Below are 11247 nucleotides of genomic sequence, written 5' to 3'. Positions count from 1 at the left end.
GAAGCCAGCCACTCAGGAGCAAAAATGCTGAAGCATCTTTCCTCGCTGGCAGAAATGTCAAAAATCGCTCAGTCCAAAGAGTTGAGGTGGGTAGATTTTGGTCAGGTGGGCGCATGTGGACTGAGTACAGATCAGCTGCGATCTAATTCAGTGATCAACAGCACTCGGAAAGTTTGTGATTCCAAATAGACCTGTTGGATTTTAACCTTATGTTGGGACACTTTTTGCCCATCCAGTTGCCGAAGGACAGACTTGGATGGGTAGAGTGGCCTCCATTCCCATGCTCCTGCGGTTATTAAATATTAAATTTCAGGGGAGAACGGTCACGAAGGTGCTTTCAATCGACCTGCAGATAATTGAGTGCCCAGTATTGCTGCTGCTCATTTTGTTTTGTCCGCACTTCCATCAGGTCACTGGTGGAAGACGCTCAGGCTGATGGGTTTAAAGCAGTCGTGATCCCCAACGCCCTGGCTGTCGCTGTTTACATGAAGATTGATTCGATCCAACCGGGAGACGTACTTGTAAGTAGTTTCTCTCGGAGGTGCCACTTGGAGAATCGGGCAACGACTTGAGATGTCAATTAAAGGCGTGCCACGTTTCAGCGTTGCACTGGAGGCAAAATACTGCGGAAGCTGGAATTCTGAAACAAAAAGAGGAAATGCATGAAAAAGACTCAGTATCTGTGCAAAGAGAATGGAGCCATCAAAACATGGACTCTATTCTCTCTCCACGGATACTCCAGCATTTTCTACGACTTACCAGATGTTGCGTTCACCATGATATTACTAGAATGTTGCCAGAGCTTGGAAAATGCAGCTGCGGGGAAAGATTGGATGGGCTAGGGTAATTTTCCTTATGCTCCCTGCAGTGCAGGGGGCCATTTGGCCCATCGAGCCTGCACTGACAACAATCCCCATAACTCCACATATTTACGACACTAAGGGGCAATTTTAGCATGGCCAATCCACCTAACCCACACATCTTTGGGCTGTGGGAGGAAACCAGAGCAGACACAGGGAGAATGTGCAATTTCCACATGGTGACGCAAGCTGGGAATTGAACCCAGGTCTCTGGTGCTACAAGGCAGCAGTGCTAATCACTGTCACCGTGCCACCCACCAAGAAAACTCACCTGGCTATGGCAGGATTTGAACCTGGGTCCCCACAGTATTACCCTGCATCACCTCCTTCTCCTCTTAGAGTTGAGTTGACTAAGGCGTACAGAAGGCTGAAAGAGCTAGAGGGTAGAAAGATAAGACTTGTTCCTGATAGCAGCAGTCCATTACCAGAATACATTTAAGATGGTTGGTGGAAAAATTAGAGTGCCCAGAATTCACTGTTTTAGCTGCTGACACAGGCTACAATACTCATCAAAACATCAAAGGTAGGAGCAGGAGGCGGCCCTTCGAGCGTGCTCCACCATTCATTACGATCGTGGCCGATTGTCCAACTCGCAAGCCTAATCCTGCTTTCTCCCCGTAACCTTTGATCCCACGCCCCCAACTGCTATATCCAACCACCTCTTGAATGTTTTGACATCAACTGCTTCCTGTGATAATGAATTCCACAGGCTCACCACTCTTCGAGGTGAGGAGACATTTCTTCACCCAATCTGAAATGGTCTACCCTGAATCGTCAGACTGTGACCCCTGGTTCTGGACTCCCCCATCACTGGGAACATCTTTCCTGCATCTACCTTGTCTGATCCTATTTGAATTTTATAAGTCCCTATGAGATCCCCCCCCTCATTTGTCTCAAGGCCAGCAAAAACAATCCTAACCTAGTCAATCTCTCTCCAATACATCAGTCCCACCATCCCCAGAGTTAGCCCGGTAAACTTTTGCTGCACTCCCTCGAGAACAAGAACATCCTTCCTCAGAAAAGGAGTTCAAAACAGCGCACACTACTGTAGGTGTGGCCTCACCAAGGCCGTGTATAATTGCAAAAACACATCCCTGCACCTGTACTCAAAACCTCTCGCAGTGAAGGCCAACGTACTACTTGCCTTCTTTACCACCTCCTGCACCTGCACACTTACCTTCAGTGACTGGTGCACCCAGATCCTGCTGCACACTCCCCTCTCCCAGTTTACAGACAGACATTCAGGTAGTAATCTGCCTTCTTGTTTTTGCTTCCAAAGTAAATAACCTCACATTTATCCAAATTATACTGCATCTGACATTGATTTGCCACTCACACAACATGCCCACACCACTCTGATCATATTCATCTAACGGGTATCTTGATCTGTATCTGAAATGCTGGGGCCTACACAGCTACGGACTAGTGCTAGAAAGTAGGATTAAAATGAGAGGGGAATAGTTTCTTTTTTCTCTTTTTGGACATGACAGACATGATGAGCTGAATGACCCTTTGCTGCTCTGCAACCTGTGGTTCTGATATCTCCAGTTTTGGTCATTTCTCCACAGTTGATCCCAAGTGGTTGAGAATTCAGCTTGTCCTGTCTCATACTGCCCATACTGTCTCCCATTTTTTTATTCTTGCTCTGTGTACACAGAATACTATACTGCAGAAGAGGCCCATCGAGTCTGCACTGATGCATGAAATGTCCAGACAAGCCCACGTAATTGCACTTGCCGGCATTTGGCCCACAGCCTTGAATGTTATGACATACCAAGTACTCATCCAGGTACTTTTTAAAAGGATGTGAGGCATCCCGCCTCCACCACCCTCCCAGGCAGCGCATTCCAGATCGTCCATCACCCTCTGAGTAAAAAAGGTTTTCCTTAAATCCCCCTAAACCTCCCACCCCTCACTTTTAACTTGTGTCTCCTCGTAACAGACCCTTCGACTAAGGGGAATAGCTGGTCCCTATCGACCCTGTCCGTGCCTCTCATAATCTTGAATACCTCAATCAGGTTGCCCCTCAGTCTTCTCTGCTCCAATGAAAACAACTCAAGCCTATCCAACCTCCCTTTATAACTTAAATGCTCCATCCCAGGCAGCATCCTGGTGAACCTCCTCTGCACCCCCTCCAGTGCAATCATATCCTTCCTATAATGTGGCGACCAGAACTGCACACAGTACTCCAGCTGTGGCTTCACCAAAGTTCGATACAACTCCATCATGGCCTCTCTGCTTTTGTAATCTACACCCCGATTGATAAAGGCGAGTGTACTATATGCCTTTTTCACCATCCTATTTACTTGCTTTTCCGCCTTCAGAGATTTATGGACAAACATGGCAAAGTCCCTTTGTTCTTCAAAACTTCCCAGTGTCAGACCTTTCATAGTACACTTCCTTGTCAAATTGCTCCTTCCAAAGTGCATCACCTCATACTTTTCAGGGTTAAATTCCATCTGCTACTTATCCACCCTTTTGACCATCTTGTCTATATCTTCCAGTAACCCAAGACACACTGTCTCACTGTTAACCACCTGGCCTATCTTCGTGTCATCGGCACATTTACTGAGCCTACCCACCCCACATAATCGTCCATGTCATTTCTCTAACTGATGAACAATAGGGGACCCAGCACGGATCCCTGTGGTACACCACTGGTCACTGGGCTCCAGTCACTAAACCAGCCATCTGTCACCACCCTCTGTCTCCTACGACTAAGCCAATTATGAACACAAAGAACAACGCAGCACGAGAAACAGGCCCTTCGGTCCAATGAGCCCGCGCCGCCATTTTAACGTTGTGCTTTTCCTCTTCCACCCTTGACCCATGTCTATGCTTATGGCACCCACATTGGAAACCAGATTGAGGAGAGGGACAATTTGTTACACCAATCAGTCTAAGAGCACATCTTGTCACCACCTTGAATCCACCTTGTCAGTTCAGCCTATATCCCATGTGCATTAGCCATCTTAATAAGTCTCCCATATGGGACTTTGTCAAAGGTTTTGCTGAAATCCACGTAAACGACATCAACCACACTACCCTCATGCACACAGTTGGTCGCATGCTCAAAAAATTCAATCAAATTTGTTAGGCATGACCTCCCTCTGACAAAACCATGCTGGCTATCCCTGATCAAACCTTGCCTCTCCCAATGGAGATAGATTCTCTCCTTCAGAATCTTCTCCAGTAGTTTCCCAACCACAGGCTTGTCTCTACAACTTTTCATGAATAGTGGGAAACATTAGCTGTTCTCCAGTCTTCTGGCACCTCCCTGACAGCCAGGGAGGAATTAAAAATTTGGGTCAGAGCCCCTGCAATATCTTCCCTTACCTCCCACAACAGCCTGGGACACAATTCATCCAGACCTGGAGATTTAAGCCTCCAATACCTTGTCACTCCCTATGATAATTTTCTCTAGAGCCTCACAGTCTCTCTCCCCAAGTTCCATAACTACATTCTCATGGGTGAAGACAGATGTGAAATATTTGTTTAACACCCTACCAATATCCTCTACCTCCACCTACAGATTTCCCCTTGGTCCTAATGGATTCTACTCTTTCCCTGGTTATCCTCTTCCCATTGATATACTTATAGAATATCTTAGGATTTTTTTCCTACTTTTATCGATCTGAGCTTTCTCATATCCCCTCTTTGCTCTTCTAATTGATTTCTTAAGCTTCATCCTGCACTTTCTATGCTCCACTAATGCCTCTGCAGACTTACTCAACTTATACTTTTTAAAAGCCTCTCTTTTCCTTCTCATTGTATCCTGAATGTCTCTGGTCATCCATGGTTCTCTGGGTTTGTTACACCTTCCTATTATCCTAGAGGGGATATGTTGGGCCTGTACCCTCCCCATTTCATCTTTGAACACTCCCCACTGCTGTTCTGTAGATTTCCCCACAAGTAACCCATTCCAGTCTATCTTGGCCAGTTCCTGGCAAAGTTTGTTAAAATCTACTCTCTCCCGATCCTAAACATTTTTCTGCAACTTGTCAATTTCTTTGTCCATAACAAATTTGAATTGAACCATGTTATGGTCGTTATCACCGAAATGCTCCCCCAACAACACATCAACCACCTTTCTAACTTCATTCCCCAGAATTAGGTCCAGCACAGCGCCTTCCCTGTTGGATCCTCTACTTATTAACCTAAGTAGTTTTCCTGTATACCTTTTAAGAACTCTACTCCATCTCAGCCCTTAACGTGATGGCTATCCCAATTAATGGTGGGAAAGTTGAAATCACCTGATATAATTACCCTCATTGTCAACTTTCACCCCTCATCCAATTTCCCAAATTCAGGTTTCCGAATCCTCCAGGAATTAAAGCATAATGGTCAAAATACTGCAATGAGGAAAACTCAGGAAGTACACACAGGGGCAAGAAATGTGGATTTAAAAAAAAAGGCCTTTGAACGTTCCTATTTGTCAAAAAGGAATATGGTGGCACAGTGATCAGCACTGCTGCCTCACAGCACCAGGGATCCTGGTGTATGCCAGCTTGCATGACTGTCTGTGCAGAGTTTGCACATTCTCCCTGTGTCTGAGTGGGTTTCCTCTGGGTGCTCCAGTTTCCTCCCACAGTCCAAAGATGTGCAGGTTAAGTTGATTAGCTGTACTAAATTGTCCCTTAATATCTGAAGATGTGCAGATTAGGTGGATTGGCCGTGCTAAATTGCCCTTTAGTGTCTAAAGATGAGTAGGTTAGATGGATTGGCCATGCTATATTGCCCCTTAATGACCAAAGATGTGTAGATTAGATGGATTGGCTATGAGGATAAATTGCTTATTATCCACTCTCTGCTTGGGCATTTGGGTAAACACAATAAGAAGTCTGGCAACACCAGGTTTAACCCAGGGCATTTGGGAACATTGTAGTGGAGAGAGTGAGCATATCTCACCTTTCACCTGTAGTTTACATTGAGTCACCTGATCACTCAGCAAGAGTGGCCAAGAACCTAATTGCCTGGGAAGTGTTGTAATGGTTTTGCCATCGTCTGTACACAGGGCTTGCGGCAGTACTTTGTGGCTGATCACCTCAAGGACAAAAGAGAATTTAGTATCAAGAGCCAAGGCACAAAGATCGTGAGGATTGACATGCAGACCTTTGCGAAATTGATGGACAACAAAACACTGCAGAAGATTCAGAAGCTGAAATCCTTTTACCCAAGGTGAGCGGGGCTTGGGGTAAGGAGTGGAGCGCACCCATATGAACAGGTAAAAGTGGTTTCCACTGATGGGAGTGACTCAACAGAACTCCATGGGTCCCGTCAACGAGTGGCCAGCTGGCAATTCCAGATCTCAGCCCTGCCACTACAAGGAGGGTCCCGGAGGTGGAGCAGGAAGGGAATGTGAATCCAATCATGGATGCACATTGGTGCCTTTGCCCAAATAATTGAAATTGGACTGAAAACTCACTTACGTTACAGGAGATGTGGGGACAGAGTGGATGGCTTGTGGCACAGTGGGTTAGCATCCTTGCCTCTGAGTCAGAGGCCCGGTTTTGAGTCCCACTCCGGGCCTTGACGGTCAGGGAAGGTCCATTCGTAACGCTGCCAAAAGAAGTCAATTATCATACAAGCAAAATACCTGAGATTTAAAATAAAAGACGAAGTGCTGGGGAAAAAACGCAGCAGAAATGAATCAAGTTGAATTTATACAATAGCAGTGGTTAGCACTGCTGCCTCACAGCACTGGGATCCCAGGTTCAATTCCGGCCTCTGGTCACTGTGTGGAATTTGCACATTCTCTCCGTGTCCGCATGGGTTTCCTCCAGATGCTCTGGTTTCCTCCCACACGCCAGTGATGTGCAGGTTAGGTTGACTGGCTATGCTAAATTGCCTCTTAGTGTCAGCGGGATTGGTAGGATAGATGTGTGGTGTTACAGAGATAGGGCCTGGGTGGGATTGTGGTTGGTACAGATTTGATGGGTCAAATGGCCCCCTTCTGTACTTAGGGATTCTATAGAGTCATAGAGGTCTACAGTGTGGAAAAGGCCCTTTGACCAAACCTGTCTACGCTACCCTTTCATTTTCAACCACTAAGCTAGTCCCAATTGCCCCCTTTTGGCCCATATCCGTCTTTACCCATCTTACCCGTGTAACTGTCTAAATATCTCTAAAAGACAAAATTGTACCGGCCTCTATTATTACCTCTGGCAGCTCGTTCCAGACACACACCACCCTCTCTATGAAAAAATTGCCCATCTGACCCCTTTTCTAACTCTCCCCTTTCACCTTAAACTTATGCCCTCCAGTTTCAGACTTCCCGAGCTTTGGGAAAAGATATTGACCGTCTATCTTATCTATGTCTATAAGATCACCCCCAAGTCTCCTACGTTCCAGGGGAAAAAAGTCCCAGTCTATTCAGCCTCTCCTTATAACTCAAACCATCAAGTCCCGGTAGCATTTTTCTGCACTCTTTCTAGTTTAATAATATCCTTCCTCTAATAGGGTGGCCAGAACTGTACACAGTATTCCAAGCCCTACCAATTTCTTGTACAACTTCAATGAGATGTCCAAACTTTTTGATGACTCTTCTCCAGAATCTAGATTGAGTGTCAGCATGTAAAATCCCACCAACATCAGGCAGTAGAGTAGAATCCCTACGGTGCAAGAGGAGGTCATTCTGCCCGTCGATCTACACTGACAACAATCCCACCCAGGCCCTATCCACTTAACCCCACGTATTTACTTTGCTAGTCCTTCTGACACAAAAGGGGCAATTTAGCATGGGCAATCCACCTAACCTGCATATCTTTAAACTGTGGGAGGAAACCGGGCCACCTGGAGGAAACCAACGCAAGTATGGGGACAATGTGCAGACTTCAGTCACCCAAGGCTGAAATTGAACTTGGGTCCTTGGCGCTGTGAGGCAGCAGTGCTAACCGCTGTGCCGCCCCAAAGCAGCAGTGATCCCAGCACCCCGTCCTTAACCCAGATTTGCGGTATTCTGCTTTTCAAGAATGATCTATTGCTTCAATTAATTGAAATGGATGGGAGGAGGCTAGTAAGCACTAAAATGGTGCGGTAGGGCTGAATGGCTAATGCTATATAAATTGTACACGTAGGCACAGTGGTCAGCACTGCTGCCTCACAGCTCCAGGGACCCAGGTTCAATTTCCAGCTTGGGTCACTCTCTGTTCTGGGTTCCTCCCACATTCTGGTTAGGGTGCATTGACCCGAACAGGTGCCAGACTGTGGCGACTAGGGGAATTTCACAGTAACTTCATTGCATTGTTAATGTAAGCCTTACTTGTGACTGATAAATAAACTTTAACAGCTTTTTAATGACAGAGCTTTTAAAGACTCCTGCCACTTTTATTCCCAAATTAGTATGCTGGCTGGTCTGTCAAGTTCAACAACAATCTATTATTCTTTTGAAGTGACGAAGAACTCTGTGACCGTTTTATCAAAAATACTGTCTGGAAAAGTTTTAAAAAGAATACGATCTCCCAGTTCTCCCACAAGCCCCACCACTTCACGGTAGCTGGTCACGTGACAATGTCGGGACAAGGCGAGGATGTGTACGAGATTGACAAGACTGGCATCCTGAGCCTTCCGCAGATCGCCAGCAACTGGAACCTGCTTCAGTCCAAGCCTCCTTATTATATAGCACCGCTCATCAGATCAAGCGACGGTACCACTATGCTGCCCAGGCTGGACCTCCAACTCATTCACGGGATTCACGGGTTTCCATCCACTGTCCCCAAATTGCTGTTCTGACCAGGTCCCAGCCTTCTCTCTTCACTTCTTCAGATCTGCAATTTTCAGTCTGTTGCTGTCATTTGCTTCCTATGTTGTGTTTTGGTTCCCATTCCCCATTGTGGTGATCAGAGTAGAAAATTACACCGGCATCGCTCCCTTTTCTTTCTGTTCTTTTATTTTGCTCCTTCCCTCCCCTAAAACCCACCCCAGCATGAGACACATTGACTTTGTGCATTTCAGGAGACTTTGTAAAAGACCCCCATACCAAACTCACTGCTGTGGCAACCCTGCACGAGAGCCTTCCAGCATGAGAAAGTCCCAGTTCGATAATGACCCAATGTCACTCCATCAGGAAAATTAAAACACATTTGCATCTTTTGATTGTGTTTGATGCTCACATCAAGTGAAACAGTCTGACAAACAGCCTGACACTAAAAAGGCACAAACTGAACACTGCCTCTCCCCTCTCCTGGGATTAATGGTTCAGCGTAGCCTGAAAGGATTCCCAGTTAATTCAAAACCAATAAATGAAGTACTCGCCTTTTCAACCACTTTAATGTGGGCAAAGCAAAATAAATAAAATACAATACATTCTGGCACTTGTCAATCATTTGTAAGAGGGTGAAAATGAAAGGTTTTTAACCCCAACATTAATTGCAGGAACACTGGGTACAGAAGCCTCAGTAATAACCGTCTCCATTTCTGAAGCCCGATTGCCTATAGGCTTCGCTATTATACGAATGAGGGATGTAAGGAGGTGACAGTATGGGCCGCACGGTGGCACAGTGGTTAGCACTGTTGTTTCTCGGCACCAGGGACCCAGGTTTGATTCCAGCCTCGGGTCAATGTCTGTGTGAAGTCTGCATGTTCTCCCTTTGTCAGCGTGGGTTTCCTCCAGGTACTCCAGCTTCCTCCAATAGTCCAAAAGGCGTGCTGGTTGGAGTGCATTGACCTTGTGAGGGGTCGGGGGGCAGGGATCGCGGGAGAACCAAACAGCCCATCGAGTCTGCACTGACCCTCCAAAAGAGCATCCCACCAGGAACTCCCCTCTGCCCTGTAACCCTGTGCATTTAGCATCGCTAATCCCTACAGTGCAGGAGGCCATCGGGCCCATCGAATGTGCACCAATCACAATCCCACCCAGGCCCTATCCATTTAACCCCACATATCTACCCTGCTAATCCCCCTGACACTAAGGGGTAATTTAGCATGGCCAGAGCACCTCACCTGTACATCTTTGGAGCGTGGGAGGAAACCGGAGCACCCGGAGAAAACCCACACAGACACGGGGAGAACGTGCAGATTCCACACCGATAGGGTGGTGAATCTCTGGAATTCCCTGCCCGTTGAAGTAGTGGAGGCTGCCTCGCTAAATATATTTAAGACGCGGGTAGATGGGTTTTTGATAGGCAAGGGGATTAAGGGTTATGGGGAGAAGGTGGGAATGTGGAACTGAGCCACGACAGATCAGCCATGATCTTATTGAATGGCGGGGCAGGCTTGAAGGGCTAGTTGGCCGACTCCTGCTCCTATTTCTTATGTTCTTATGTCACCCAAGGCAGAATTGAACCCGGGTCCCTGGTGCTGAGGCAACAGTGCTATCCACCGTGCTGCTTTGCTGCTGGGGAAGACTGAGCAGACAGTTTGAACTTGGGTGAATTGCCCTGGTTTGTAGTAGCAACCATACAGAAAGTGGGCACAAACAGTGCTCTTGCTTCTCAATACACCTCACCCGATGATGCACCAAGCCGCAGATAGCAGTGCCAGCTGTACAATTCATTTATATAGACGTTTCTCCGGAGCACCCAGAGGAAACCCACGTAGACACAGGGAGAACATGCAAACTCCACACTGACAGTGGCCCGAGGCGGGAATTGAACCCGGGTCCCTGGCGCTGAGACACAGCAATGCTCGCCCATTGGGCCATCTAGCCCAGGCTCGAAGGGCTAGATGGCCTACTCCTGCTCCTATTTCTAATGTTCTTAATGCTAACCACTGTGCTACCCATTATTTAGATATATTATTGCAATACAATGATTCCCTTTAAACACCACTGCTGAAGGGCCCAGTCTATTAATGCTATGTGCGCGTATACCCAGAGGAGCCGCTGTTGGGACTCTCACTGAAAAGTCTGAATTAGCAATTTTGACAGTTCATCCCTCCTGAATGTTGAGTGAGCAATGCGACTGGAATGGTGGGCGACACACTCTTTCTCACAATGCCCATTCACACGTTGAATCGCATGTCTGAGACATGGGCCATGTCAGATTGGCGAGCTTCTACACCACGGGCAGCTGTCACCATTCTCTGATCTGGATTCAAGTTGCAACAACATATGTTTTAAAGGAAAAATGGGACTGCTCAGATTGGCTTGCCAAGATCATGACACGTTCTTACCACGAGCGCCGATGGTTCACTTACCGTGATTACAAACCAAAGTCCCGGGAGAACAGCAACGGCGAGGTGTGGCAAGACTGAAGTCATATCGTGACAACGGTGATGAGATAAAGTACAAAGAGGTCGTGGCTCTGCAGGTTAGATAAAGCAAGACGGATTTGTCCAGGAAGGAAATGGCAAACTCTGCAATAACTTGGTTTATTTGTGGAATTGCCGAGTTATCCTCGTGTCTCAAGGCCCAGAATGCGAAAAAAAAAGCCAGCCAGATATGCAAATA

The 11247-nt window shown here is 46.8% G+C and overlaps 1 protein-coding gene across 1 annotated transcript in view; it reads left to right on the top strand.

Moving 5' to 3' along the window:
• LOC145349799 (cyclic nucleotide-binding domain-containing protein 2-like) overlaps positions 1 to 9958 on the top strand; it is a 32311-nt gene extending 22353 nt beyond the window's left edge. The window contains exons 9-11 of the mRNA XM_080198345.1: positions 362 to 521; positions 5875 to 6038; positions 8252 to 9958. Coding sequence (XP_080054471.1) covers positions 362 to 521; positions 5875 to 6038; positions 8252 to 8591 — 664 coding nt within the window. The 3' untranslated portion in view covers positions 8592 to 9958. The remainder of the gene's footprint in view (positions 1 to 361; positions 522 to 5874; positions 6039 to 8251) is intronic.
• The last annotated feature ends 1289 nt before the right edge of the window (positions 9959 to 11247 follow it).

This window comes from Carcharhinus amblyrhynchos, chromosome 11 (assembly GCF_965287045.1).
Source record: "Carcharhinus amblyrhynchos chromosome 11, sCarAmb.v2.hapA, whole genome shotgun sequence".
Lineage (NCBI taxonomy): Eukaryota > Metazoa > Chordata > Chondrichthyes > Carcharhiniformes > Carcharhinidae > Carcharhinus > Carcharhinus amblyrhynchos.
The sequence above is the reverse complement of the archived record's forward strand: the minus strand, read 5'-3'. Positions and strand labels throughout refer to the sequence as shown.